Source organism: Gallinula chloropus (assembly GCF_964237585.1).
Source record: "Gallinula chloropus genome assembly, chromosome: 9".
Lineage (NCBI taxonomy): Eukaryota > Metazoa > Chordata > Aves > Gruiformes > Rallidae > Gallinula > Gallinula chloropus.
The window spans coordinates 6,045,176-6,069,806 of record NC_140094.1 but is presented as its reverse complement, the minus strand read 5'-3'; the positions used below and the strand labels follow the sequence as shown (position 1 = coordinate 6,069,806).

The 24,631-nt window shown below is 59.8% G+C and overlaps 3 protein-coding genes across 4 annotated transcripts; 1 reads left to right on the top strand and 2 right to left on the bottom strand.

Annotated features, from left to right (window-relative positions):
* Positions 1 to 775: 775 nt before the first annotated feature.
* Positions 776 to 13,818, bottom strand: LOC311194730 (protein regulator of cytokinesis 1-like; the record flags this gene model as incomplete). The annotated part of the gene is made up of 15 exons (XM_084267929.1): positions 776 to 856; positions 1,805 to 1,981; positions 2,328 to 2,462; positions 2,725 to 2,835; positions 3,034 to 3,180; positions 3,271 to 3,366; positions 3,621 to 3,757; positions 3,850 to 3,997; positions 4,136 to 4,285; positions 4,543 to 4,713; positions 4,793 to 5,026; positions 5,332 to 5,454; positions 5,688 to 5,820; positions 5,925 to 6,358; positions 13,630 to 13,818. 15 exons carry the CDS (start codon positions 13,816 to 13,818, stop codon positions 776 to 778), a joined length of 2,466 nt encoding a protein of 821 aa, XP_084124055.1.
* Positions 13,819 to 14,855: 1,037 nt separating this feature from the next.
* LOC311194729 (protein regulator of cytokinesis 1-like) lies at positions 14,856 to 22,863 on the bottom strand (the record flags this gene model as incomplete). Its single annotated transcript, XM_084267928.1, has 16 exons — positions 14,856 to 14,936; positions 15,227 to 15,412; positions 15,777 to 15,884; positions 16,148 to 16,258; positions 16,457 to 16,603; positions 16,694 to 16,789; positions 17,044 to 17,180; positions 17,273 to 17,420; positions 17,614 to 17,763; positions 18,021 to 18,191; positions 18,271 to 18,504; positions 18,810 to 18,932; positions 19,175 to 19,322; positions 19,412 to 19,880; positions 21,370 to 21,453; positions 22,092 to 22,863. 16 exons carry the CDS (start codon positions 22,861 to 22,863, stop codon positions 14,856 to 14,858), a joined length of 3,165 nt encoding a protein of 1,054 aa, XP_084124054.1.
* Positions 22,731 to 24,500, top strand: LOC311194807 (COMM domain-containing protein 4-like). 2 transcript variants are annotated; one of them, XM_084268023.1, is made up of 8 exons: positions 22,731 to 22,864; positions 22,947 to 23,018; positions 23,132 to 23,164; positions 23,446 to 23,485; positions 23,588 to 23,707; positions 23,919 to 23,999; positions 24,091 to 24,267; positions 24,380 to 24,500. In XM_084268023.1, exons 1-8 carry the CDS (start codon positions 22,862 to 22,864, stop codon positions 24,418 to 24,420), a joined length of 567 nt encoding a protein of 188 aa, XP_084124149.1. In that variant the 5' UTR covers positions 22,731 to 22,861; the 3' UTR covers positions 24,421 to 24,500. The 2 variants fall into 2 exon arrangements, with proteins under 2 accessions (XP_084124149.1, XP_084124148.1); XM_084268022.1 differs by having other exon boundaries at positions 23,099 to 23,164.
* The last annotated feature ends 131 nt before the right edge of the window (positions 24,501 to 24,631 follow it).

Genomic DNA, 24,631 nt, shown 5'->3' with positions numbered 1-24,631 from the left:
TCTGATGGGGGGCAGTGAGACACCCACCGCCATACCACTTGCACTAGTTGGTTCCCTCGGGGGAGGGGGCAGAGGGGAGCTCTCACAGTCCATTTGAGGGGGGTACCTTCACAGCCCCCAGCCATGGGGAGCTGATGTGGTCAATCCACACAGTCCCTGTCCTGATGAGCGTGGTGTCTGCAGGTAAATATGGGCATCTGGGACACAAGGACAACGCCAGCTCCAACCAGCCCCGCCACATCCAGCACCTGGGGTTGGAGGGGCTGTGGGCAGAGGAGGTGGTGTGCAGGCCCTGGACAACCTACCTCTGGGTGATGGAGCCCCGAGACCCCTACAGCCCCCCACACATTACAGCTGCCCCTACAGAGAAAGATGGAGAAAACCCTTCTCCTGCCCTTGGCACCTTGTCCGGCCCTGGGACAGCTGTCCCCCCAGGCAGGATGAGGCCGGGCTGAGGCTGTGCTGGTGCCCAGCCCCACACAGGCTAAAGGCACCTGGGTATGGTCTGACCGTGGTTATTATTAGTGATATTTTTCCATAACGGTGGTTGTGGTGTTTCATTTTGGGTATGGAGAAGGGGCCCAGCTTCTCCATCTCCCCCTCAGACCCTGCCTGACATCCCCCCAACACAGACAGACACACAGCAGGGGCTATGTACAACATCCATTTAATATTTTCATAAATAACATATGTACAGATATAGAGGTAGAGAGGGGACAAACCCACAGAATAAATAGCAGCAGGGGGAGGGGTACAGGGCCGGGCAGGCAGAGCCTCAGCAGAGGGTCGGGGCCGTGGTGGAGGAGTTCAGGATGCGGGAGCTGCTCTCACACCTAGAATCCTTTGTAAGTTCACACTGTTGAAGGAAGCAGCAGGACATGGGATGAGGGAACTCCAGGCCAGGCAGCTCCTGCACTGCTGGTTGGGCTCCCACCCCAGGACAGGAGAGGAAAGCAATGGCAGGAGTAGCTGTAAGAACCTGTTGCCCCAAGAGCCCTGGCTAGGGGCTGCATCCCTCCCTGGGAAGCACTGTGGGATCCGTGGGAAGCCACAGAGCTGCCCTGGGTGAGGGGAAGTGGGAGGACAGAGAGCCATGCCTGTGCTGCTGGGCAAACCTCAGCCCCCTGCCCCGAGGCTGTGGGGCAGGGCACTGCACCCCACAAGGGATGCTATAGGGTGCCAGAGGGGAAGGGCAGAGGGAGGGGGATGGACCTCCAGCAGCCTGAGTGAGACAGGCCCATCCCACAGCAGAGCTCCCCAGCCACCGCTCACCCCAGGGAAAGGAGAAGGGGGCCAGGGTCCCTTCGCAGGCTGAGGGGGCCAGCAAGCAGCACGTGTCTGCGTGGGTAGGGGGACAAGGCTTCCCCTCGGGGGGTCCGGAGAGCCTCCCTGCCCCCTTTCAGGGCTGGGTGAGGATGGTGACAGAGCAATGCTGCTGCCAGCTGCCCAGAGGGGCTTCAACCCCACAACACACAGCAACAAGCGACTGGGACTGGGGGTGCAGAGCTCAGGCTTTGCCCAAGCAGTGGGCGCAGACCCACCTCAGGAGTGGGGCTGCACGGGGGGTCCTGGCCGTGTACGGCTTTGCCCCTGCACGGGGCTGGGGGCTGCGTGTCGGGGCTCAGGGGGCTGTCGCCGTGTGGGGCCTGAGCCCACCCGTTCGGTGCTGCGGGCGCTGGCAGGAGCAGCCCCTCAGCAGGGGGATGTGGGGAGTGCAGAGCTGCACCCCAGGGGTCCATGGGGAGGGGGGCACAGCCCCTGCACTGCCCAGCAAGGGGGCACGGGTTGAGAAGAGGTGAATTACTGCAAACTCAGAAGAGATGCTGGCAACAGAATTGGTGCTGTGGATGCGCCGGGCAGGGGCTGTGGGGGTGCACCCACCACTCAGGGGGGTTCTGTTCACCTGGGGCACGTTCTCCTTGTTCTGCTCCGTGGGTGTGGGACGGGAGGGCTTCGCTGCCGTGTGGCTGGGGGTGCGAGCCTGGCCAAAGGGTGGGGGGAAGCAGGGGTTAGAGGAGACACAAGAATGGCCTAGAGCCAGGAGAGCTGCACTGGCCCTGCTGCCCTCGCTCTATGGGGACAAGCTCTGCTGCCTGGGGCTCAGCAAAGACCCCAGCCCCACACCACAGCCCACCTGAGCTGCAGGTGCAGCAGAGGAACAGAGTACACTACAGATCTGGACTGGAGAAAGATCTGAACACTGCTGTGACCCTCCTGCTCCTCCTCCTCCCCACACAGGCCCCCTAATTCCCCACCAGGCTCGTGTCAGTGCCACAAGGCAGGCTGCAGACACACAGGAGCACAGCCCGGACCTCGCCCCCCTCCACCTCACCCCGGCAGAGCTCCTCACTCACCTTTCCTCCGGAAGGCAGGTGAGACGTCAGCGAGGGGCAGATGGTTCTCCCAAAAACAGAGAGAACGGTGCTGTTGCAGGTGGTGCTGAAGCGGGAGGTGCCGTTGAGCTGAGGGGAAACCAGAGCAGGTGTCACATGGGGATGAGCTGGCAGCTGCAGCCTCTTCTGCCTCCGCGGCAGGGAACAGGCTCAGGGAGCGCAGAGGTGCCAGCGGCCTGGGCCCTGTCCCTGCTTCCAGTATGCTGCTGCAGCCCCAAATCCTCCCCACACCTCCCCGGGGGGCTGAACGTGGCACAAAGCAAGGCAGGGTAGGGCTCCTGCCCCACGGCAGCCCCACAGGGCCCGGCACACCCACGTGCAGACATTTTATCTTCCTTACTTTGCTGGGCGTGTGTGGGCCGAGCACCCGCCGCTTGCTGGGCGTGCGGGGGGAGCTCCCGTACAGCATCTCCACCTCCATCTGCCGGATCTTCTTCAGGTGCTGTGAGAGATCAGTGCTGAAACCAGGGCAGAGGAGCAGCACCCAGCCCCAGCAAAGGTCTGGGGGTACGCAGAGCCGGGCTGCAGCCAGGAAAGCGGCTCGAGGTGCAGGTTGTCGGGGAAGAGGGGACAGCTCCAGAGCTGCTGCCCTGCGGAGCCAGGGGACAGAGCCCCGGGAGCGGCTCAGATTCACACTCACCCGCTCCTGTTTCTCCTTCTCCTTCTCCAAGTGGTACAGCTGCCACTGCTCCCCCACATACTCCAGGAGCTGCTGCCCATTCACCATGAAAGCCCCTTTGTGCTCCTGCTCCCAGGCCTGGACCCTGCTCTCCAGCTCCTCCTGCAGCTGGGGAGGACACGAGGAGTGGGGGTACTGCCCTGCTCCCCCTCAGCCCCACACACACCCAACCCTGAAGGAGCAGTGCTGCTTCCCTACCTTGGGAAGCGTCTTCTGCAGCCTCACTCGCTGCTTCTCCTCCTTCAGAAGGTTCCCACCGCGGTTGGTGAAGCGACTGGGGTCAGACGCTTTCCTCTAATGCAGAAGGGAAATCAGGAGAGACCCCAGAGACCCCCAGAGCCCCAGGACTGAGACCCTGGAGGGAGCCATCCCTGCTGCCCAGCCCCACTGCAAACCACACCAGTGCTCCCGATGCGGCACCCCACTCCCTCACCATCCCCGCAATGACCCCCCCCATCCTTCCCAACAGGAGGCTGGGACGGGGGAAGCAGAGGCAGCTCCATGACCCCGATAGAGCCCAGCACAGCACTTGCCAGCCCAGACAGTACCTCCAACTCCAGGAACAGCTGCCAGTTCTCCTCCCATTCCTGGACGGCCCTGAACAGGTCTTTGTGCCGTTCATAGTAGCTCTTCATCTTCCCTACCTCAGCCTCATGGAGCTCAAGTAGGGTCTCAGTATAGTCCTCTGGAGGGGACACAGCATCACGTTCAGGAGGCAACGGGGACCCCTCCTCAACACCTCTGCGAGCCACGGGCAGCCCGTGAGCCAGCACCCACCACAGTAATAGGGGCTGAAGCCTTCCCTCTGCTCCGGACTGTAGAAGCACTTGTCCCAGTAGTTGGCCAGCTCTGCCCGGATCGCCTGGATCCCAGATTTGATGTTCTGCAGCTGCAGCTCCTCCAGATGGTCCACTTCCAGCTGCAGCTGCAGGACAGAGCACAGAGAAGGCAACATGAGAGGGAGAGAATGGGAAGAGGACTTATCTTCTGCTTCCCACAACATGGCAGCTGCCAGCATCAGCCCCCCATCCCTCCTTCTCCAGGGGCACAGGAGGGGCCTTACAGCTTTCCTGGTTTTGGCTCTGCACCCAGCCACGTGCACCACAGAAGAGGCTCTCTCCTCCTCAGGAATCTGCAGCCTTTCCCAGAGCGCAGCGATCCTGGAGCGCAGCTCTGCACACACGGCCTCGTTCAGGGACCGACGGGCTTCCAGCTGCAAGGGGGGAGCACAGCGTCAGCGTGGCCAGGCCACGCAGGGCACGAGCAGGGTGCCTGCTCCACTGAACCCACCAAATCCACCCACTCATCCCCCCAGACTGCCTTGCCCAGCTACTGGAAGGGCCTTTGGACACCTGGGCTTGCTGGGAACCAGGCGGCCGCCTGTCACATCATGATGCCAGCGGCTGCTGGGCTGCACCAACGGTCTCTGCAGCCAGTAATTCATGGCACTGCCCTGGCGTGCTGGCTTACCTGCTGCAGCAGGCTGTGGAGGGCAGCGATGTTCTCCTTGGACAAGCAGAAGACTTCCACGTCCTCACACACCACGTCCTGCTCAAAGCTGGTGTCTGGAGCGTGGTCCAGCTCCTCCATGAGGAGGATGATCTGCCTCTTAGTGCTGACAAACTCCTCTTGCCTTTGCTCCTGGAGGGGACGAGCAGGGTTACACACCGGCAAGGCCCTTGCCCACCGCTATCCCTGAGCCACTCACCCCTCCGCTCACCTTCTCAGCCATCAGGGAGGCCAAGTGGCGCCTGTAGCGATCCAGGTCCTCCAGGCTGGGCACGGCGCTGCTGTCGATGCAGAAGGGGGTCTCGCAGAGGATGTCACACAAGTCCCGGTCCTGCTCTTGCAGGGTTTTCAGCTCCTGCTTCCTGTCCTCCTTCTCCTTCCGCAGCACTTCCACGCGGGTGCGCAAGTTCTTCTCCTTCTGCAGAACAGTTGTTTCTTCCTCTGCCTGGAAGAGCCCAGAAATCAGCTCTCCTCTCCGCAGGTCTCACTGACCCAACTCCACAAACACAGACCTGGGACAGGAGCCCTGGTGCTGCATGGGGTGCTGGCCAGGACGGTGGAAACGCAGTGGTAAGGCACCCAGCCTCCTCAGCCACCTCCCAGTGCCCAGCCCAGAGCAACCACAGGGCCACCTGCTCTACCGGGTGTCCCAAAAGGAGGTTCTGAGCAGGCTCTGGCCTCTCCACAGCCAAGGCACCTGGCCAGAGGCTGTTACCTGTGGGATCCTGGGGATGAGAAGTGATCTGTTACCTCGAAGGGGTCCAGCTGGAGCTCCTTGCAGAGGGTGTCCAGCTCCTTCCTGCGCAAGGCAATGCTCTTCAGGAGACGCTGCTTCATGCTCTCCTCCTCTGCCACCATCATGTCCAGGAGGGCCTGTGGTGGGAGGAGGGGGATGGAGGGTGAGAGGGGAACACAGGGCTCACCCACGGCACCGCGGCCAGAGGAGCAGCCGGGCCAGTGCCCATGGCAGGCCGAGGAAGGAGCAGGCACCCAGCGACGCCCCTGGGTGCTCCCTGTCCGGCCAGGGACCTCCGGGGTTCCCGCTAGACCGGGCACGGCTCCCCATGCAGCCACGGGCCGCCTCCCGGGCCGCGCCGGGCCCTCACCTTGATGTGCTTCTTGACGGCGCTGGTGCGCTCCAGGCACAGCTGCTCGGGGATCCCGATCTCCTCCCAGATGTCGCACAGCGCTGCTATGGCGCCGTTCAGGCACGACGCGACCTCGGCCGCCATCACCTCTCTGAGGGCACCGGGGCCCGAAGGACGTCAGCAGCCGCCGGGCCGGGGCCGCCCGGTCCCCGCAGCCCATGTCCCGACACTGTCACCCCGCGGCCCGGCCCCCACCGCTCCCGGCCCCGCGCCAGTGCCGGTGTCCCGACGCGGTCACCCCGCAGCCCCGGTCCCGGCCCCCACCGCTCCCACCCCGCAGTGCCCGTACCGAGCAGGTCATCACGCAGCCCCTTCCCGGCCCCGCCACTCCGGCTCCGCACCCGCGTCACGGCCCCGCAGCCGGTCTCCCCGGGCCCATCACTCCGCAGCCGCTGCCCGGCCCCGCAGCCCCCGTCCCGCAGACCCAGCCCCAGCCCCGGCCCGCCGCCCGCCCACACCTCGGCTTCATGGCAGCCGCCAGCTCCGCTCCGCTCCGCTCCCTCCGCCGCTCTCGGACGATGCGAATCTGCCGCCAGACGCGACGCGAGTCCCAGGCAACCGCCGCTTTTGCGGCCGGACCCGCCCCAAGATCGCCGCCAGCCAATGGCAGCAAAGCTCCTCCGGTGCTTCTGACCAATCGTGAGTGAGACCGGTAGGGCGGGGTCGCTGCGCGTTAACGGCACCCTGTCGCGAGCCGCCGGGCGCGCGCCCCGCCGCGGGCGAGCGGGACGTCACCCATCAGCTCTGGGGCGAGGGAGGGGCGGGCAGGGGGCTTGCGGGGGCAGAGAGACGCTGCGGGGGGCGCAGAAGGGATGCTGGGGAGGGAGGTGAGAGGATGTCGGGATGGGGGGGCCACCTCAGGGTCCGAGCCCCCCTTAGGCTGCGGACACAGGGCAGGCTGGTTCCAGCCTTTGGAATGGTCACTGATCAGTCAGCGCAGCAAAACATCTAATAAAGTGCAGCAGAGGAACAGAGGACACTGCAAATCTGTGCTGGAGAAAGATCTGAACACTGCCGTGACCCTCCTGCTCCTCCTCCTCCCCACACAGGCCCCCCAGTTCCCTGCTCCAGTCCCCCAATTCCCCACTCAGGACCCCTAATTCCCCACCAGGCTCCTGTCAGTGCCACAAGGCAGGCTGCAGCCACACAGGAGCACGGCCCGGACCTCACCCACCTCCACCCCAGCCCTTCTAAAGGTTCAGCATCTTCTAAAGGTTCTTCCTTCAAATCAAGTCTGCTAGAATGCACAGCTTCCATAGTCTCCGAGCAGCCGTGGTTCAGCTGTAGTTTCACTGAGAAAAGAAGCTGGAATCACAGCATTAGTTACTTTAATCACAATGTTATCAGACTCCACAAGAATAGCTTGATATTTCAGAAATCTGGATGGGGAAAGCCAATTACTTCCCTTTTGTTGCAGAACAGCAGGCACAGTATGAGAGACCGTTACTGTTCTCTTCTGGCCTAAAGTGAATGTCCGGGCTTCTTCAATGTTAAGAATCACAGCAGCTCCTGCTCGTAGGCAGCCTGGCCATCCCTTGCTCACTTCATCCAGCTGTTTAGAGAAGTATGCCACCGCTCTTTTATAAGGTCCTAAATGCTGAGCCAGGACTCACAGGGCTACTCCTTATTTCTCATGTGAGAAGAGCAAGAAGGGTTTAGTCATGTCCGGCAGCGTGAAGGTTGGAACTCTCACAAGTTCCTTTTTTAATGTATTAAAAGCGTTCTGGGCCTCTTTTGTCCACAGTAGCCGGACAGAATTAACCCTCAAGAGTTCATGAAGAGGCTTGGCTATTAATCCGTAATTGTAAACCCACAACTGACACCGGCCCGTCATTCCCAAAACAGTTCGAAGTCCTCTACCCGTCTGAGGAAGAGAGGTCTTACAGATGCTTCTTTTCTCTTAGGATCCAACTCCCATTGTCCTCCAGAAATTGCAAATCCCAGCTAGGGTACCTGTTGCTGTACCATCTGAGCTTTCTGTCCAGAAACTCGATATCCACTTAGGCCAAGAAAATTCAGTGAGCTTATAGTCCACTCAATACATTCCATTTCTGTTTCAGTTGCTACCAGCAAATCATATCCATACTGCAAAAGAGTTCCATTTTTAGAAGGATGCTCCCATGTTCCAAATTCTCATGGTGGCTGATTTCCAAAAACCGTAGGACTGGTTTTAAACCCTTGGGGTAACACTGTCCCAGTAAGATGGGTTTTTCTTCCAGAGGTGGGACTCTCCCGTTCAAATGCAAATAATTTTTTACTTTCTTTGGCCAATGGCAGGCAGAAGAAAGCATCTTTTCAGTCTAGCACTGTAAACCATACTTGATTACTTCTCAATTTAGTCAATAGCCTATAGGGATTGGCCACCACAGGGTGCAAATCTTTCACAATATTATTTATTGCCCTGAGGTCTTGTACTATTCGATATGTTCCGTCGGGCTTTGCAATTGGTAAAATAGGAGTACTGTATTCTGATTCACATTCCACCAGCAATCCGTATTGTATCAAGTTATTAATTGGGCTTTCCACCCCAGCACCCACCACTGCTTCTGGCAGCACTGACACCTTTGGGGCTTCTCCATGAGCCACTTCAACTTGCCAACAGACACGTCAAAGCGGCTCTCTGCTGCCTTAGCAAGCAGTACCAGGTCCAGGCCCCTATAGGAACCCAAACCAGGGACACAACACCACCTCTGGGAGCACAGACAAGCTGCAGAGCACAAAAGGGGCACACTAGATCCAATTTGGGAGCAGCAACCAGCCAGCGGTGAGCCAGCCAGCCACTCAGTTCAGCCACCCTTGGGCACTGTGCACGCTTCCCTGGCAGAGTCTGGCCAACTGTCTGCCAGGTGATCAAACATTCCCTCACCATGGAAATCCCAGTCCAGTAATAATGGAACCTGCTGTAAACCCACCAGACCTGCTGCAAGCCCACCAGAGACCCCTCAAGTATCACCTCAGCTTCCAGAACCTACTGCTATGCTGTGACCGCCCATTTAGAACTGTTTTAACAGACGTCTTCCTAAAGCGCCACACACACAAACTGTTGCACACACAAAGGCACTGTGACAAGCCACAGAAAGTGCCACACACAGCCTGGTGTCCCCAGCACAGCTTCAAACCCCGTTTTGGCTGTGCCCATCCCCTGGCCTCGGGCCAGAGCCTGGGCTGCTCTGAGCTTTGTGTCCAGCTGCTCTGAGTGAGTGGAAACACCATGGCCTCTCTTCACGTCTGTCTGTCCAGGAACAGAGTATAGTTCACCCAAACCAGGCTTTTTGCTGGGGACTGGATGCTCTCTAGACGGTCCCATCTCCAGCACAGTGTGAGGCAAAAAGCAGGGAGCTCCCCAACATGTCCCCTCACCAGGGTGGGTGCGAGGCAGGGCTGGGGCCTGCTCTCTGCAGCTCCTTCCCTGGCCGCAATAGAGCAGTGGTCATGCTGGCATCCCATGTGCCACAGGGATGCACACAAGAGGAAGGCACTTCTACCAGATTTATTAGCAGGAGCTGGAAGAAATTACAGGCAGCCAGGCTAGACCCTGGACAGAGAGCAGCTTTGGCAGTATTTGTGAAAAGGCAGAACGGCCATTACTGGCCTCCTCCTGCTCTGGAGTCCTTTCTCAAGGCTTTATTTCAAGGACATAGGGACTATTTGCAGCCTTTCTGCAAATTAATAGTCATAATTTATGTGCTTTACCCAAAACATAACCATCAGGACACTAGGACACTGTCATTTGTGTTATTTTATTTTTATTTTCACCAAGATGTGAACTAGGTCATCTGAAAAGAGGGCAACTTCTCCAGTGGCACAGATGACATACACATCTGCACAGCCACGTATGCCTGTGCTTGCCTTACTAAGGAAAGAAATGTAGATGGGAAGTGGTTATGCCCTTTTTTTAATCAACAACCTATTATCAGGGCAAAAGGATACATGCTTGACTTTATTTCTACACTGACAGAATAAAACCAGAAAACAAAATCAGCTAATTCTGTAAAATAAGCATTTCTGCCACAGAAACAATCAGGAAGCATTTCTACCTGCCAAGAGTATAAAGGATTAGCACCATAAGTCACGTCAGGCCTTATGCTGCACAGAACTGGAGACTTAAGACCGCTTTTCAGAAGGTATTTTTTGAACACACCCTGCTTTAATGCCACTAAGCTAACATCCAGACAAGGCCTACTCTCAAACTTGTAAATGGGGGATAAGCTATAATTAATGGTCACCAAAAAAAAAAAAAAAGTCCTAATTCAACCAGTTCAACACCCTGCAAATTCAGCAGAGAAAAACCTGCTTACAAGGCCATTGCAGCATGAGGAGCCTCCTGCCTTAGCACTCCATATTTCACATACTTCATTTTATAGGTGATCATCTTCGCAAACAGCAACAAAACATATCATAAGCTCTCAGCAATGACCAACAGTGTATGTGTTTCCAGAAAGTACAGGACCACCTGAAAAAAAATGACCCAATAGGCATTTCTGAAACCGACAGCTGAGAAGGGAACAGGGAGCACTCAGAGCCAGGCTTCAAAATTTGGCTTTTGAAAGACAGACCTGGAATTCAGCCAGGGCAATACAGAGAATTAATGGCCCAAGCCCCTCCCCAGGGGCCAAGCTCCACTTTGCTTTGCCAACTGCTGTAAACAAGACATGGTACCCTGGGCTTAGAAAGCTCAAGGAGGACTTGGTATGCAAAAAACATCTGGGGATGGCTCTTTCTGGGCACTGCCTTCTGGGCACTGCCTTCCAGGACTGGTTAAGATCAGGGATTACATAATACTGAAAAAAAGGTCCCTGTTCCCCTGGGGCAAAGGAAGGCTTAACCTTCAAACACCATGGCCACTCTTCACACCCGTCTGCCCAGGAACGGAGTATCGTTCACCCAAAACAGGCTTTTCGCTGGGAACTGGCTGCTCTCTAGACGGTCCCATCTCCAGCACAGTGTGAGGCAAAAAGCAGGGAGCTCTGTGGCATGTCCCCTTGCTGGGGTGGGTGTGAGGCAAGGCTGGGGCCTGCTCCCTGCAGCTCCTTCCCTGGCCGCCTCAGGCAGTGGGTCCCCTGGCCATGGCAGGACAGTGGCCATGGCTGCGGCCTGTGCAACATGGACGCAGCCGGGCCCAGGCCCAGCCCCTGCTCAGCACTGTAAGATGGCCACGGTGGTGCGTGCACCCTGTCCTAATGGAGAAGAGCTCCCATGGGACCCACTGGACCTGTCTGACAGGGACCGGGGAGGAGTTGCCTCATGACAAGGGGTCATTTCCCCATCAGCTTTGACATGTCTTGGGATTTAACTGTAACCTGTATCCGCAGCACCACGCTGCAAACAGTTAAATCCCAAGATTTCTCTCTCCTCCAGAGACCCAGAAAGACAGAGGTTTGGATAAACACACAAAACATGGGTACCATCCCAGTGAAATCCTGATGGAAACAGGTGAGGAAATGCATAACTTCTCCTGATTTTGATGTGGAATATAATTGGGCATCAGTCAGGAGTTAAACTCAGCGGCCACCAGCCGCCCAGTATCACCTGGGGTTTGGCTGGAACGCAAAGGGGTTTAACTCCCGCCAGATTTTGTACTTGATGAGTACAAAAGGCGAGTAATCACAGTCACTTACAATGGCACGGAAGGTTCCAAATTTCTTTGAAAGAATCAAAGGTCTGATACCAAGGGTCTCCCCCTTAATATCTGCCTTTTGGCACATTGGAAAGAATTGCATGATAGTTTTCTTAAAAGTCAGCTCATTGAATACTGCAGTCACAAGTGGCCAGTGTATAAATTAAATAGCAAAAAGTGACCTTTGAATGAAACCCAGAACTACAACACTATTCTGCAGTTAATATTGTTTTGTAAAAGGGAAAGGAAAATGGGATGAGGTCCTGTATGTGGATTTATTCATTTACTTAAGAGAAAAATCAGAGTGGCAAAGGAATGTAAATCAATTAACCAGGAAATGTCTTTCTTTACAAAGACAGAAAGGTTCAAGAATGTTGCTCTGCATGTAACTCTACTAAAATGTGCTGTAAACATTTGGCATTAAAACAAACTGACAGAATTAGATATTGCTACCACTGCCCCGATAATTCCTGCTGTACCTTCCTCTGAACATGGAAGAGTTAAAATAAGCTTAAAAAAAAAAAAAAAGAAACAGGTTCCATTTCTGGTGGATACAGGAGCAACGTTCTCAGTGTGGGTTCTCAGTGTTGAATAAACAAAAAGGAAAATTGGAATTAAACCAGCAAATATAGTGGGAACCACAGGGAAAGGGGAAAACTGGCTGTTCTTACAATTCCTGAATTTGCAATTTGGAAACAAAATTTTAAGTTTTGAATTCCTGTACATTCCAGAAAGTCCAATGCCCTTAATGGGAATGGATCTATTATCTAAAGTGAACACATAAATTGTTTTCGCAAGTGGGGAATTGTTGTTCTAAATATAAGATTTTAAAAGAGCGTGAATCAGAATATAGCACACCTACTTCACCCATACAAAAGCCAAACGGTGAGTATAGATTGGTACAGGATCTAAGAGTTATAAATCAAATTGTGAAAGACACGCACCCAGTAGCGACAAATCCTTATACAGTGTTGACTGCCCTGAAGGAAAATTATCAATGTTTTACAGTGCTTGATTTAAAAGATGCTTTCTTTTACATACCCCTGGAAAAAGAGTCGTAAATTATTTGCTTTTGAGTGGGAGAGTCCACAAACGGAGCACTAGGTACAGGTGACAGAGACACGGCTACCCCATGGGCTGCAGGCAGAGGAGGTGGTGTGCAGTCCCTGGACAACCTACGTCTGCGTGATGGAGCCCCGAGGCCCCCACAGCCCCCCCCACACCAGTGGCTGATTTCCAAAAACCGTAGGACTGCTTTTAAACCCTTGGGGTAACACTGTCCCAGTAAGATGGGTTTTTCTTCCAGAGGTGGGACTCTCCCATTCAAATGCAAATAATTTTTAACTTTCTTTGGCCAATGGCAGGCAGAAGAAAGCATCTTTTCAGTCTAGCACTGTAAACCATACTTGATTATTTCTCAATTTAGTCAATAGCGTAGAGAAAGCATTAATCGCAACTGAGTACTGTACTTAAGTGTCCCGTTCTGTGGCCATTTTTCTCCACTATACAATTTATACATAGGCCACCACCTATTGCAATATTTAATCAACTTCTTTCTACTCACACTCCCACCGGTCTCTTCTCCAGGATCTTTACAGTGCAGAATCACACAACCCAGGGGGCTTTCCTTAGGGATTTTGCTGCGTTGTTTCCCTCCCATCGTCAGTCAGATTTACCTCTCGATTCCTGTTACAACTCAACCCCCACCTTTAACTAGAACAAAACATTCACAGTCCCACACCCATTATACCAAAACTAAATAAAAATTACAAACAAATCATCAATTTCTAGTGGGTAGTTCTCCCTCTCTCCCTCTCCCCCAGATACGCTGCGACTCAGGCACTCACCACTCGCACCAGAGGGAACTCATTTCACTCACACCGACCCTTCATCAAATCCAAATCACTTTTCAAAACTCAGCTCCTTGTAACAATATCCAAAGTCAAGACCAATCAATCGGTGCCACCAGAGCAGCGACTCCCATTGGGAATCACACCCCGGTCTCCCGTGGGACAGACGAGCTCTCCCACGGGACAGACGAGCTCTCCCACTGACCCACAGAGCAGCAGGCTGTGACAGAAGTTTGCAGCAGAGCTCCGTCTCAGTCACAGCTGCACAAGATCTTCATAAGACAAATCCAAACCAGAACGATACTTGATACAGTTATCAAGGTTCCAGTCATTAGCAGCATCTACAGGCCACTAACCAGGTGTAGACAGTCAGTATACCAGATACAGCCAGGGATCCACCAAACCAAGAGCTCTAATAAGTTTAAAGGAATACCTTAAAAATCGGAGGATGGTCCTTGTCTGCTCCCGCAGTGAGCCGAGCAGGGCAGCTCAGTGCGGGGCCGGTGCTGCAGATGATGCTGATGGTGCTGGCACAGCCCCGTCGCTCCCTGTCACAGAGGGTCAGCTCTTCCCCAGGTGACACCGGGCTGACGCCGCGCTGGGACACCGAGTTCATCTGCATCCAGGCCTTCCTGGCGCTGCTGGACCTGCCACAGCTCCTGGAGGTCAGCAGCATCAGCTGTGGGTCCCGGCACAGCGTCGTGGTCACACATGAGTGCCTGTCTCTCCCCGGTGGCACCCTCGTTTTTGGCTGGGCAGGCCTGGCTACAGGGGCGCCTCTGCACCACAGGGTCCCTGGGAGCCGCAAGCCCCCGTGCAGCATGTGGGTGCTGTCTGGTTTGCAGGAGGTGGCAAGCTCTACACCTGGGGCTGGGGTGAGTGACAGCTCTGATGGGGGGCAGTGAGACACCCACCGCCATACCACTTGCACCAGTTGGTTCCCTGGGGGGAGGGGGCAGAGGGGAGCTCTCACAGTCCATTTGAGGTGGGTACCCTCACAGCCCACAGCCATGGGGAGCTGATGTGGTCAGTCCACACAGGCCCCGTCCTGATGAGCGTGGTGGCTGCAGGTAAATATGGGCATCTGGGACACAAGGACAACGCCAGCTCCAACCAGCCCCGCCGCATCCAGCACCTGGGGTTGGAGGGGCTGTGGGCAGAGGAGGTGGTGTGCAGGCCCTGGACAACCTACCTCTGGGTGATGGAGCCCCGAGACCCTACAGCCCCCCACACACTACAGCTGCCCCTACAGAGGAAGATGGAGAAAACCCTTCTCCTGCGTCTGGCACCTTGTCCGGCCCTGGGACAGCTGCCCCCCCAGGCAGGATGAGGCCAGGCTGAGGCTGTGCTGGTGCCCAGCCCCACAGGCTAAAGGCACCTGGGGATGGTCTGACCGTGGTTACTATTAGAGATATTTTGCCATAACGGTGGTTGTGGTGTTTCATTTTGGGTATGGAGAAGGGGCCCAGCTTCTCCATCTCCCCCTCAGACCCTGCGTGACATCCCCCCAACACAGACAGACACACAGCAGGGGCTATGTACAACATCCATTTAATATTTTCATAAATAACATATGTACAGATATAGAGGTAGAGAGGGGACAAACCCACAGAATAAATAGCAGCAGGGGGAGGGGTACAGGGCCGGGCAGGCAGAGCCTCAGCGGAGGGTCGGGGCCATGGTGGAGGAGTTCAGGATGCGGGAGCTGCTCTCACACCTAGAATCCTTTGTAAGTTCACACTGTGGAAGGAAGCAGCAGGACATGGGATGAGGGAACTCCAGCCAGGCACAGGGGGGCCGTGTACGGCTTTGCCCCTGCCCCGGGGCTGGGGGCTGCGTGTCGGGGCTCAGGGGGCTGTCGCTGTGTGGGGCCTGAGCCCACCCGTTCGGTGCCGCGGGCGCTGGCAGGAGCAGCCCCTCTGCGGGGGGATGTGGGGAGTGCAGAGCTGCACCCCGGGGGTGCATGGGGAGGGGGGCACAGCCCCTGCACTGCCCAGCAAGGGGGCACGGGTTGAGAAGAGGTGAATTACTGCAAACTCAGAAGAGGTGCTGGCAACAGAATTGGTGCTGTGGATGCGCTGGGCAGGGGCTGTGGGGGTGCACCCACCGCTCAGGGGGGTTCTGTTCACCTGGGGCACGTTCTCCTTGTTCTGCTCCGTGGGTGTGGGACGGGAGGGCTTCGCTGCTGTGTGGCTGGGGGTGCGAGCCTGGCCAAAGGGTGGGGAGAAGCAGGGGTTAGAGGAGACACAAGAATGGCCTAGAGCCAGGAGAGCTGCACTGGCCCTGCTGCCCTCGCTCTATGGGGACAAGCTCTGCTGCCCGGGGCTCAGCAAAGACCCCAGCCCCACACCACAGCCCAGCTGAGCTGCAGGTGCAGCAGAGGAACAGAGTACACTACAGATCTGGGCTGGAGAAAGATCTGAACACTGCCGTGACCCTCCTGCTCCTCCTCCTCCCCACACAGGCCCCCTAATTCCCCACCAGGCTCGTGTCAGTGCCACAAGGCAGGCTGCAGACACACAGGAGCACGGCCCGGACCTCGCCCCCTTGCACCCCAACCCAGCAGAGCTCCTCACTCACCTTCCCTCCAGAAGGCAGGTGAGACGTCGGCAAGGGGCAGATGGTTCTCCCAAAAACAGAGAGAACGGTGCTGTTGCAGGTGGTGCTGAAGCGGGAGGTGCTGTTGAGCTGAGGGGAAACCAGAGCAGGTGTCACACGGGGATGAGCTGGCAGCTGCAGCCTCTTCTGCCTCCGCGGCAGGGAACAGGCTCAGGGAGTGCAGAGGTGCCGGCGGCCTGGGCTCTGTCCCTGCATCCAGTATGCTGCTGCAGCCCCAAATCCTCCCCACACCTCCCCGTGGGGCTGAATGTGGCACAAAGCAAGGCAGGGCAGGGCTCCTGCCCCACAGCAGCCCCACAGGGCCCCGGCACACCCACGTGCAGACATTTTATCTTCCTTACTTTGCTGGGCGTGTGTGGGCCGAGCACCCGCCGCTTGCTGGGCGTGCGGGGGGAGCTCCCGTACAGCATCTCCACCTCCATCTGCCGGATCTTCTTCAGGTGCTGTGAGAGATCAGTGCTGAAACCAGGGCAGAGGAGCAGCACCCAGCCCCAGCAAAGGTTTGGGGGTACGCAGAACCGGGCTGCAGCCAGGAAAGGGGCTCGAGGTGCAGGTTGTCGGGGAAGAGGGGACAGCTCCAGAGCTGCTGCCCTGCGGAGCCAGGGGACAGAGCCCCGGGAGCGGCTCAGATCCACACTCACCCGCTCCTGTTTCTCCTTCTCCTTCTCCAAGTGGTACAGCTGCCACTGCCCCCCCACATACTCCAGGAGCTGCTGCCCATTCACCATGAAAGCCCCTTCGTGCTCCTGCTCCCAGGCCTGGACCCTGCTCTCCAGCTCCTCCTGCAGCTGGGGAGGACACGAGGAGTGGGGGTACTGCCCTGCTCCCCCTCAGCCCCCCACACACCCAACCCTGAAGGAGCAGTGCTGCTTCCCTACCTTGGGAAGCGTCTTCTGCAGCTTCACTCGCTGCTTCTCCTCCTTCAGAAGGTTCCCACCGCGGTTGGTGAAGCGACTGGGGTCAGATGCTTTCCTCTAATGCAGAAGGGAAATCAGGAGAGACCCCAGAGACCCCCAGAGCCCCAGGACTGAGACCCTGGAGGGAGCCATCCCTGCTGCCCAGCTCCACTGCAAACCACACCAGTGCTCCCGATGCGGCACCCCACTCCCTCACCATCCCCGCAGTGACCCCCCCATCTTTCCCAACAGGAGGCTGGGATGGGGGGAAGCAGAGGCAGCTCCATGACCCCGATAGAGCCCAGCACAGCACATGCCAGCCCAGACAGTACCTCCAACTCCAGGAACAGCTGCCAGTTCTCTTCCCATTCCTGGACGGCCCTGAACAGGTCTTTGTGCCGTTCATAGTAGCTCTTCATCCTCCCCATCTCAGCCTCATGGAGCTCAAGCAGGGTCTCAGTATAGTCCTCTGGAGGGGACACAGCATCACGTTCAGGAGGCAACGGGGACCCCTCCTCAACACCTCTGCGAGCCACGGGCAGCCCGTGAGCCAGCACCCACCACAGTAATAGGGGCTGAAGCCTTCCCTCTGCTCCGGACTGTAGAAGCACTTGTCCCAGTAGTCGGCCAGCTCTGCCCGGATCGCCTGGATCCCAGATTTGATGTTCTGCAGCTGCAGCTCCTCCAGATGGTCCACTTCCAGCTGCAGCTGCAGGACAGAGCACAGAGAAGGCAGCATGAGAGGGAGAGAATGGGAAGAGGACTTATCTTCTGCTTCCCACAATGTGGCAGCTGCCAGCATCAGCTCCCAGCCCCTCCGCTCTGGCTGAGTGAAGAGGGGTGCAGAACCCAGAGCCGCTGCCCCCATCCCTCCTTCTCCAGGGGCACAGGAGGGGCCTTACAGCTTTCCTGGTTTTGGCTCTGCACCCAGCCACGTGCACCGCAGAAGAGGCTCTCTCCTCCTCGGGAATCTGCAGCCTTTCCCAGAGCGCAGCGATCCTGGAGCGCAGCTCTGCACACACGGCCTCATTCAGGGACCGACGGGCTTCCAGCTGCAAGGGGGGAGCACAGCGTCAGGGTGGCCGGGCCACGCAGGGCACGAGCAGGGTGCCTGCTCCACTGAACCCACCAAATCCACCCACTCATCCCCCCAGACTGCCTTGCACAGCTCCTGGAAGGGCCTTCGGACACCCGGGCTTGCTGGGAACCAGGCGGCCGCCTGTCACATCATGATGCCAGCGGCTGCCGGGCTGCACCAACGGTCTCTGCAGCCAGTAATTCATGGCACTGCCCTGGCGTGCTGGCTTACCTGCTGCAGCAGGCTGTGGAGGGCAGCGATGTTCTCCTTGGACAAGCAGAAGACTTCCTCATCCTCACACACCACGTCCTGCTCAAAGCTGGTGTCTGGAGCGTGGTCCAGCTCCTCCATGAGGAGGATGATCTGCCTCTTGGTGCTGACAAACTCCTCTTGCCTTTGCTCCTGGAGGGGACGAGCAGGGTTACACACCGGCGAGACCCTTGCCCACCGCTATCCCTGAGCCCCTCACCCCTCCGCTCACCTTCTCAGCCATCAGGGAGGCCAAGTGGCACTTGTAGAGATCCAGGTCCTCCAGGCTGGGCACGGCGCTGCTGTCGATGCAGAAGGGGGTCTCGCAGAGGATGTCACACAAGTCCCGGTCCTGCTCTTGCAGGTTTTTCAGCTCCTGCTTCCTGTCCTCCTTCTCCTTCCGCAGCACTTCCACGCGGGTGCGCAAGTTCTTCTCCTTCTGCAGAACAGTTGTTTCTTCCTCTGCCTGGAAGAGCCCAGAAATCAGCTCTCCTCTCCGCAGGTCTCACTGACCCAACTCCACAAACACAGACCTGGGACAGGAGCCCTGGTGCTGCGTGGGGTGCTGCCCAGGATGGTGGAAATGCAGTGGTAAGGAACCCAGCCTCCTCAGCCACCTCCCAGTGCCCAGCCCAGAGCAACCACAGGGCCACCGGCTCTACCGGGTGTCCCAAAAGGAGGTTCTGAGCAGGCTCTGGCCTCTCCACAGCCAAGGCACCTGGCCAGAGGCTGTTACCAGTGGGATCCTGGGGATGAGAAGCGATCTGTTACCTCAAAGGGGTCCAGCTGGAGCTCCTTGCAGAGGGTGTCCAGCTCCTTCCTGCGCAAGGCAATGCTCTTCAGGAGACGCTGCTTCATGCTCTCCTCCTCTGCCACCATCATGTCCAGGAGGGCCTGTGGTGGGAGGAGGGGGTTGGAGGGTGAGAGGGGAACACAGGGATCACCCACGGCACCGTGGCCAGAGGAGCAGCCGGGCCCGTGCCCATGGAAGGCCGTGGAAGGCGCAGGCACCCAGCAGGCACCCAGACACCCCTGGGTGCTCCCTGTCCGGCCAGGGACCTCCGGGGTTCCCGCTAGACCGGGCACGGCTCCCCATGCAGCCGCGGGCCGCCTCCCGGGCCGCGCCGGGCCCTCACCTTGATGTGCTTCTTGACGGCGCTGGTGCGCTCCAGGCACAGCTGCTCGGGGATCCCGATCTCCTCCCAGATGTCGCACAGCGCTGCTATGGCGCCGTTCAGGCACGACGCGACCTCGGCCGCCATCACCTCTCTGAGGGCACCGGGGCCCGAAGGACGTCAGCAGCCGCCGGGCCTGGGCCGCCCGGTCCCCGCAGCCCGTGTCCCGACACTGTCACCCCGCGGCCCGGCCCCCACCGCTCCCGGCCCCGCGCCAGTGCCGGTGTCCCGACGCGGTCACCCCGCAGCCCCGGTCCCGGCCCCCACCGCTCCCGCCCCGCAGTCCCCGCACCGGGCAGGTCGTCACGCAGCCCCTTCCCGGCCCCGCCACCCGGCTCCGCACTCGCGTCCCGGCCCCACAGCCGGTCTCCTGGGCCCGTCACTCCGCAGCCGCGGCCCGGCCCCGCAGCCCCCGTCCCGCAGACCCAGACCCAGCCCCGGCCCGCCGCCCGCCCACACCTCGGATTCATGGCAGCCGCCAGCTCCGCTCCACTCCGCTCCCTCCGCCGCTCTCGGACGATGCGAATCTGCCGCCAGACGCGACGCGAGGCCCAGGCAACCGCCGCTTTTGCGGCCGGACCCGCCCCAAGATCGCCGCCAGCCAATGGCAGCAGAGCCTCTCCGCTGCTTCTGACCAATCGTGAGCGAGACCGGTAGGGCGGGGTCGCTGCGCGTTAACGGCACCCTGTCGCGAGCCGCCGGGCGCGCGCCCCGCCGCGGGCGAGCGGGACGTCACCCATCAGCTCTGGGGCGAGGGAGGGGCGGGCAGGGGGCTTGCGGGGGGCGCAGAAGGGATGCTGGGGAGGGAGGTGAGAGGATGTCGGGGTGGGGGGGCCACCTCAGGGTCCGACCCCCCGTTAGGCTGCGGGCTCAGGGCAGGCTGGTTCCAGCCTTTGGAATGGTCACTGATCAGTCAGCGCAGCAAAACGTCTAATAAAGTGATGCCGCGATCACTTTAATTGAGTGGGGAACACGCTGCTCGTTACCTCACGGTCCTGTTGTTCTTCCTGCTGCTGCCCACAATTATTGGGCTGCAATTAATAACTCTCAAGTAACCTTGATTGCTCCCAGTGCTGTGAGCTACAGCCCTGTCTCCCTTCCCTCCGGTGCGGGGCGCGGGGTGCGGGAGGGCTGTGGGGGCACAGGGTCTCGGCGGAGGGTGCAGCTGGGACAGAGGCGTCGGGGTGCAAGCTCATCCCTTCTTACTGTCCAGCATCACTTCATGTCAGGGTGCGAGTCCGTCCCTCTCAGCTCAGGCCGCTGGGGGGAGCTGGGGGATGGGGTGAAGGACCGTCCCCGACACAGTTCCCTGTCAGTCCCGTTTTGCTGCTCGTACCCGGTTCTAGCACTCCTCGCACTCACACCGAGCCATCGCAGCCTCGTACCTGGCTGCCAACGTACGTGGAGGGCACTGCCAGCCCCCTCCCCGGTGCCTCCCTCCCCGCTGCCCCGTGCTCACCCCACGCTGATGGGTCTGGCTGCAGTTTTCAGGGTACCCTGGCATGTCACCCTCCTGGCCAGCCCTGCAGTGCAGTTCCTGTGGCACCCGCTGCCACATGCAGGACAACAGAGGCGGTTGTGGCAGCTCTGTCGTTACAGCCACAGGACGTGGTATCGAGGGTAAAACAGCTGCAGGGACCGTCCCGTGTGCCCAGCGCCCAGTGATGCACTGCCGGCAGTTTCCTCAGTCCCCAGTGAGAAGATCTTTATCCTGTGACACCCTGGGTCAGCCCGGTGACTTGTCAAGTGCTCAGGCCCCCAGTTCCCAAGCACTCCTGGGCCGGGTCCCTGGGCTGGGGGTGGGCACCCTCCCTCTTTCCCTTCACACAGCTGTCTAGAGCAGCAGCCCCAGGGGTGTCTCCAGGCCCCAAGTGAGAACTCAGTGCTGCGTTTGGGGCTGCAAATCCCAGCAGCTCAGTCCTGGGGTTTGGCAACTTGACCCCCCCCAAAGACCAAGTGCTGTGTTTTCAGGCCTTGGCTCCAGAGCAGAGTGCTATGGGTCTCAGCACCAGCCTTTGGGGAGGGGGAATGGGAGGCCCAGCCAGCTGTTCCCCCTCCACAAATGCTGCTGCTGTTGGCAAGGGCTGGGGAGGGAGTGAGGGTGGGTGGGCAGAGGTTGGGGAAGGAGGGCATGGTCAGGACTGGGGGACCCTCACCGGAGGTAGGGGTCTGGTTGCATTTCCCCCCAAAGTGTGGGATGCTGGCATGCACCAGGCTGAACTCAATGTCTGAGATAGTCTCTGTGCAAAACGGGGGCACCACCGTGTTATTCAGAGGATCCCCACTGGGGCAGGCAGGCTGTGTGAGTGATGACAGTGCTTGATGTACAACCCCAGCTGCAGAGCAGCTCTGAGTCAGAACTGAAAGCCCCTAAGCTGGGGGTGCAGAGCCCAGTGTCCATGGGGCTGGGCTGGAGCAGGAACACATCTTCCTTGGAGCGTGCAGGACCTGGGGTGTCTGTCAGCTGCAGCCAGGCAGAAGTCTCCAGGGCTGGAAGGAGCAGGAGTTTCTCTTCCCCGCAGTGCACAGGGTCTGGAGATGCAGGAATGTACAAAATACAAGCTATAACCTGCAGAACAAACGCTGGGCTCAGCAGCCTCGGCGCTTCCAAAAAACCAATGTTTACACGGGCAAGAGGGGGAGTGGGAAAGCTCGTCCGGCAGCCAGCGTGTCACTTACCTGGAGCCTGCAGAGTCCGGGGCTGAGCCGTAGCCCGGGGCTGGGGCTCCCCGGCAGGGCCCGGCCCGCGCCCGGCAGCCGTCCCGGGAAGAGGGGGCCCGGCCCGGGGAGCCCCCGGCCCTCCCCCGCTCGGCACCTCGCCCCGCCGCGTCCCTCACCTGGGCTCAGGGCGGCCGCTCCTAGGTTCGCGCCGCCCCACGGGGCCCCGGCTCCGCGCCCGGGAGGGAGTCAGGGCTGCCAGGGCCCGCTCGCCCCGGCCCTTCCCAGAGCCCCGCGGAGCTGCCGCCCCCGGCCCGGCCGCCGCTTGTGCCCGCACAGCCGCGGGAGCCGGGACCGGGCGGGACGGCTCGGGACGGGGCTCGGGGCCCCGCGGGGCCGGGCTCCTCCAGCTCGCGGCACGGCCGCTCCATGCGAGGCAGCGGCGGGACCGGGATTCGGGCCTGCACGGAGCCCGCTCCTTCTCCCGTTCCTTTCCGGCGCCCGGCCGCTTCCGCCCGGCCCGGGACCCCGCTACCCGGGGCCCGGGACCCCTCCCCGAGCGAGGGCGGGGTTGCGGGACCCCGCCAGGAGCAGGGGCACGGAGACTCCGCCGCCCCGGGGTTTCTCGAGGCGGGACCGGACGGGCCGGTCCCAGCGGGGCAGAGAGAGAGCAGGGGGGACCCAGAGCCGAGCAGGGGAATGGCCAGAACGAGCCGGAGCCCGGAACCGGGACAACAGCGGGACCGCGGCGGGCGGAGCTGAAAGGGGCGGGCGATGGGGCGGGGCGATGGAGCCGCCTCCGCGGCCCCGGTCCCTTCCCCGGCGCGGAACCCCTCGGGGGAGCCCAGCATCCCCTCCGGGCCGGTCCCCCACCGCCCCACGGGCACAGCCCCGCTGACGGGCGAAGCGGCCGCAGCTCCTCCCACCCGCCCGGGAGCGGTTCCGGGTCGCGGAGGCGGGGTCTGCGGCGGCACAGGGACCGGCGGCGACATGGTGGGACGGGGGACGGTACCGGGTGGGGGGTGGCGGCGGCGGCGGCTCCTCGGCGGGCTCCGACCGCGTGTTTTTCCTGCAGCGGTTCCGTTTCTGCGGCGACCTGGACTGTCCCGACTGGGTCCTGGCCGAGATCGGCACCCTGGCCCGAATCGTTAAGTGCTCGCTCCTTCCCGCGCCCGTGCCCCCTGCCCGTACCCCGGGCGCGGTGCTCACCCCCCTTCTCCCTCGCAGTCCTCGGTGAAGCTGAAGCTGATCTGTGCCCAGGTGCTGCGGGACTTGCTCGGGGACACCATCGAGGTGAGTGGGCCCCCCCCCACTCGGTGGGCTTGCCGGGATGGAGGCAGGGAGCTAGAACGCTCCTAAGTGCACAGTTGGCGCCGTTAGTCACCTGGTATTCTTAGCAGAAGCCTCTGCTTATTAAGACCGTTGCCAGCCAGCACGAGTAGTCCCGGGGGATGTTAAGTGTTAGCAGCATCAGTGCTCAGGTCAGGCGGGTTTGCGTTAACGGGAGCGGCTGCATCCTGCGGCTGGCGGTCCCCGGTGTTTCCCTGATGGCCCCGCGCTCGGCTCTCCCGCAGTATGAGAAGATCCTCAAGCTGACCTCGGATGCCAAGTTAGGTGAGCGCTGCTGCGTGGGGAGCTGCATTCCAGGGACAGGCAGCGACCTGGCAGGGGACGCCTTCCCGAGGTGGCAGAGCTAAGCCTCCATCCCGCCCGCAGAGTCAGGAGATGTGAAGGCAACCATCGCCACGCTCAGCTTCATCCTCTCCAGCGCTGCCAAGCACAACGTGGACAGCGAGTCCCTGTCAAGCGAGCTGCAGCAGCTGGGGCTGCCCAAAGGTAGTGGGGGACTCTCGGGGTGTCACCATGGGCCAGAGCTGGTGGGATGTGCAGAGATGAGCTGGCTGCTACCTTTGTGCTCGGATTCAGTGTCCCCCATTAGCTCTTCTCCACTGCCTCCGTCCTCGGGTGCTTTATTGGGGTTTGGCTGCTGTGGTGGCAGTGTGAACAGGTAGTTTTCTTGTCCTGTCTCTTCTCTCCCCGCGGGCAGAGCACGCCAGTGGGTTGTGCCGCTCCTATGAGGAGAAGCAGAGCTCCCTCCAGGACAGCCTGAGGGCCTGCAGCCTGAGACGTGAGTATGGCGTTGGGAGGTTTGGGTGTCAGGGACAGTGCCCCTGCCTGAAGGTGCCGGGGTGCTGATGCTGCCCTCCTGCCCACCTTAGTGAGCCAGCTGGACTCAGTGTGCTGGCGGGTGGATTACACCCTCAGCTCCAGCGAGCTGCGGGAGGTCAACGAGCCCCTGGTGCACTTGACCTTCAACCTTCGGGATGGGGAGAGTGGGAAGACAGACACCGTCCCCATGGCCCTCTCAGCCGACAAGTTCCGAGTGCTGCTGGCAGGTGAGGCTGGAGAGGTGGGGGGGGGGGGGGGCAGCGGGGAAGGGTCCCCGGGAGGGGGGATGCTGTGGTGGGCAGTGGCAGCTCCCCCACTGCCACCTTCCTCTCCCTTCAGAACTGAAGCAGGCCCAGGCCCTGATGAACACACATCTCTGAGGATCCGGATGGCAGGACAGGACCCAGTGCGCCCGACCGGGCCCCGGCACCGCCCAATAAAAGTAACGGTGCAAAGCCGAGCCGTCTCCCGCCTGTTTCTCTCCGCGGAGGCGCGGCGCGGCCCGGGCAGGAGGCCCCACAGGCTGCGGTGGGGCCGTTGCCTCGGCGACGCGGCAGGACTACAACTCCCGGCATGCACCGCTGGCGGCGC

What these genes read in the sequence shown, in the direction of transcription:
- LOC311194807 (XM_084268022.1), top strand. An exon ending in TCGGCACCCTGGCCCGAATC is followed by an intron (nt 23,019 to 23,098) that starts GTTAAGTGCTCG and finishes TCTCCCTCGCAG; the next exon opens with TCCTCGGTGAAGCTGAAGCT. An exon ending in GAGGGCCTGCAGCCTGAGAC is followed by an intron (nt 24,000 to 24,090) that starts GTGAGTATGGCG and finishes TGCCCACCTTAG; the next exon opens with TGAGCCAGCTGGACTCAGTG.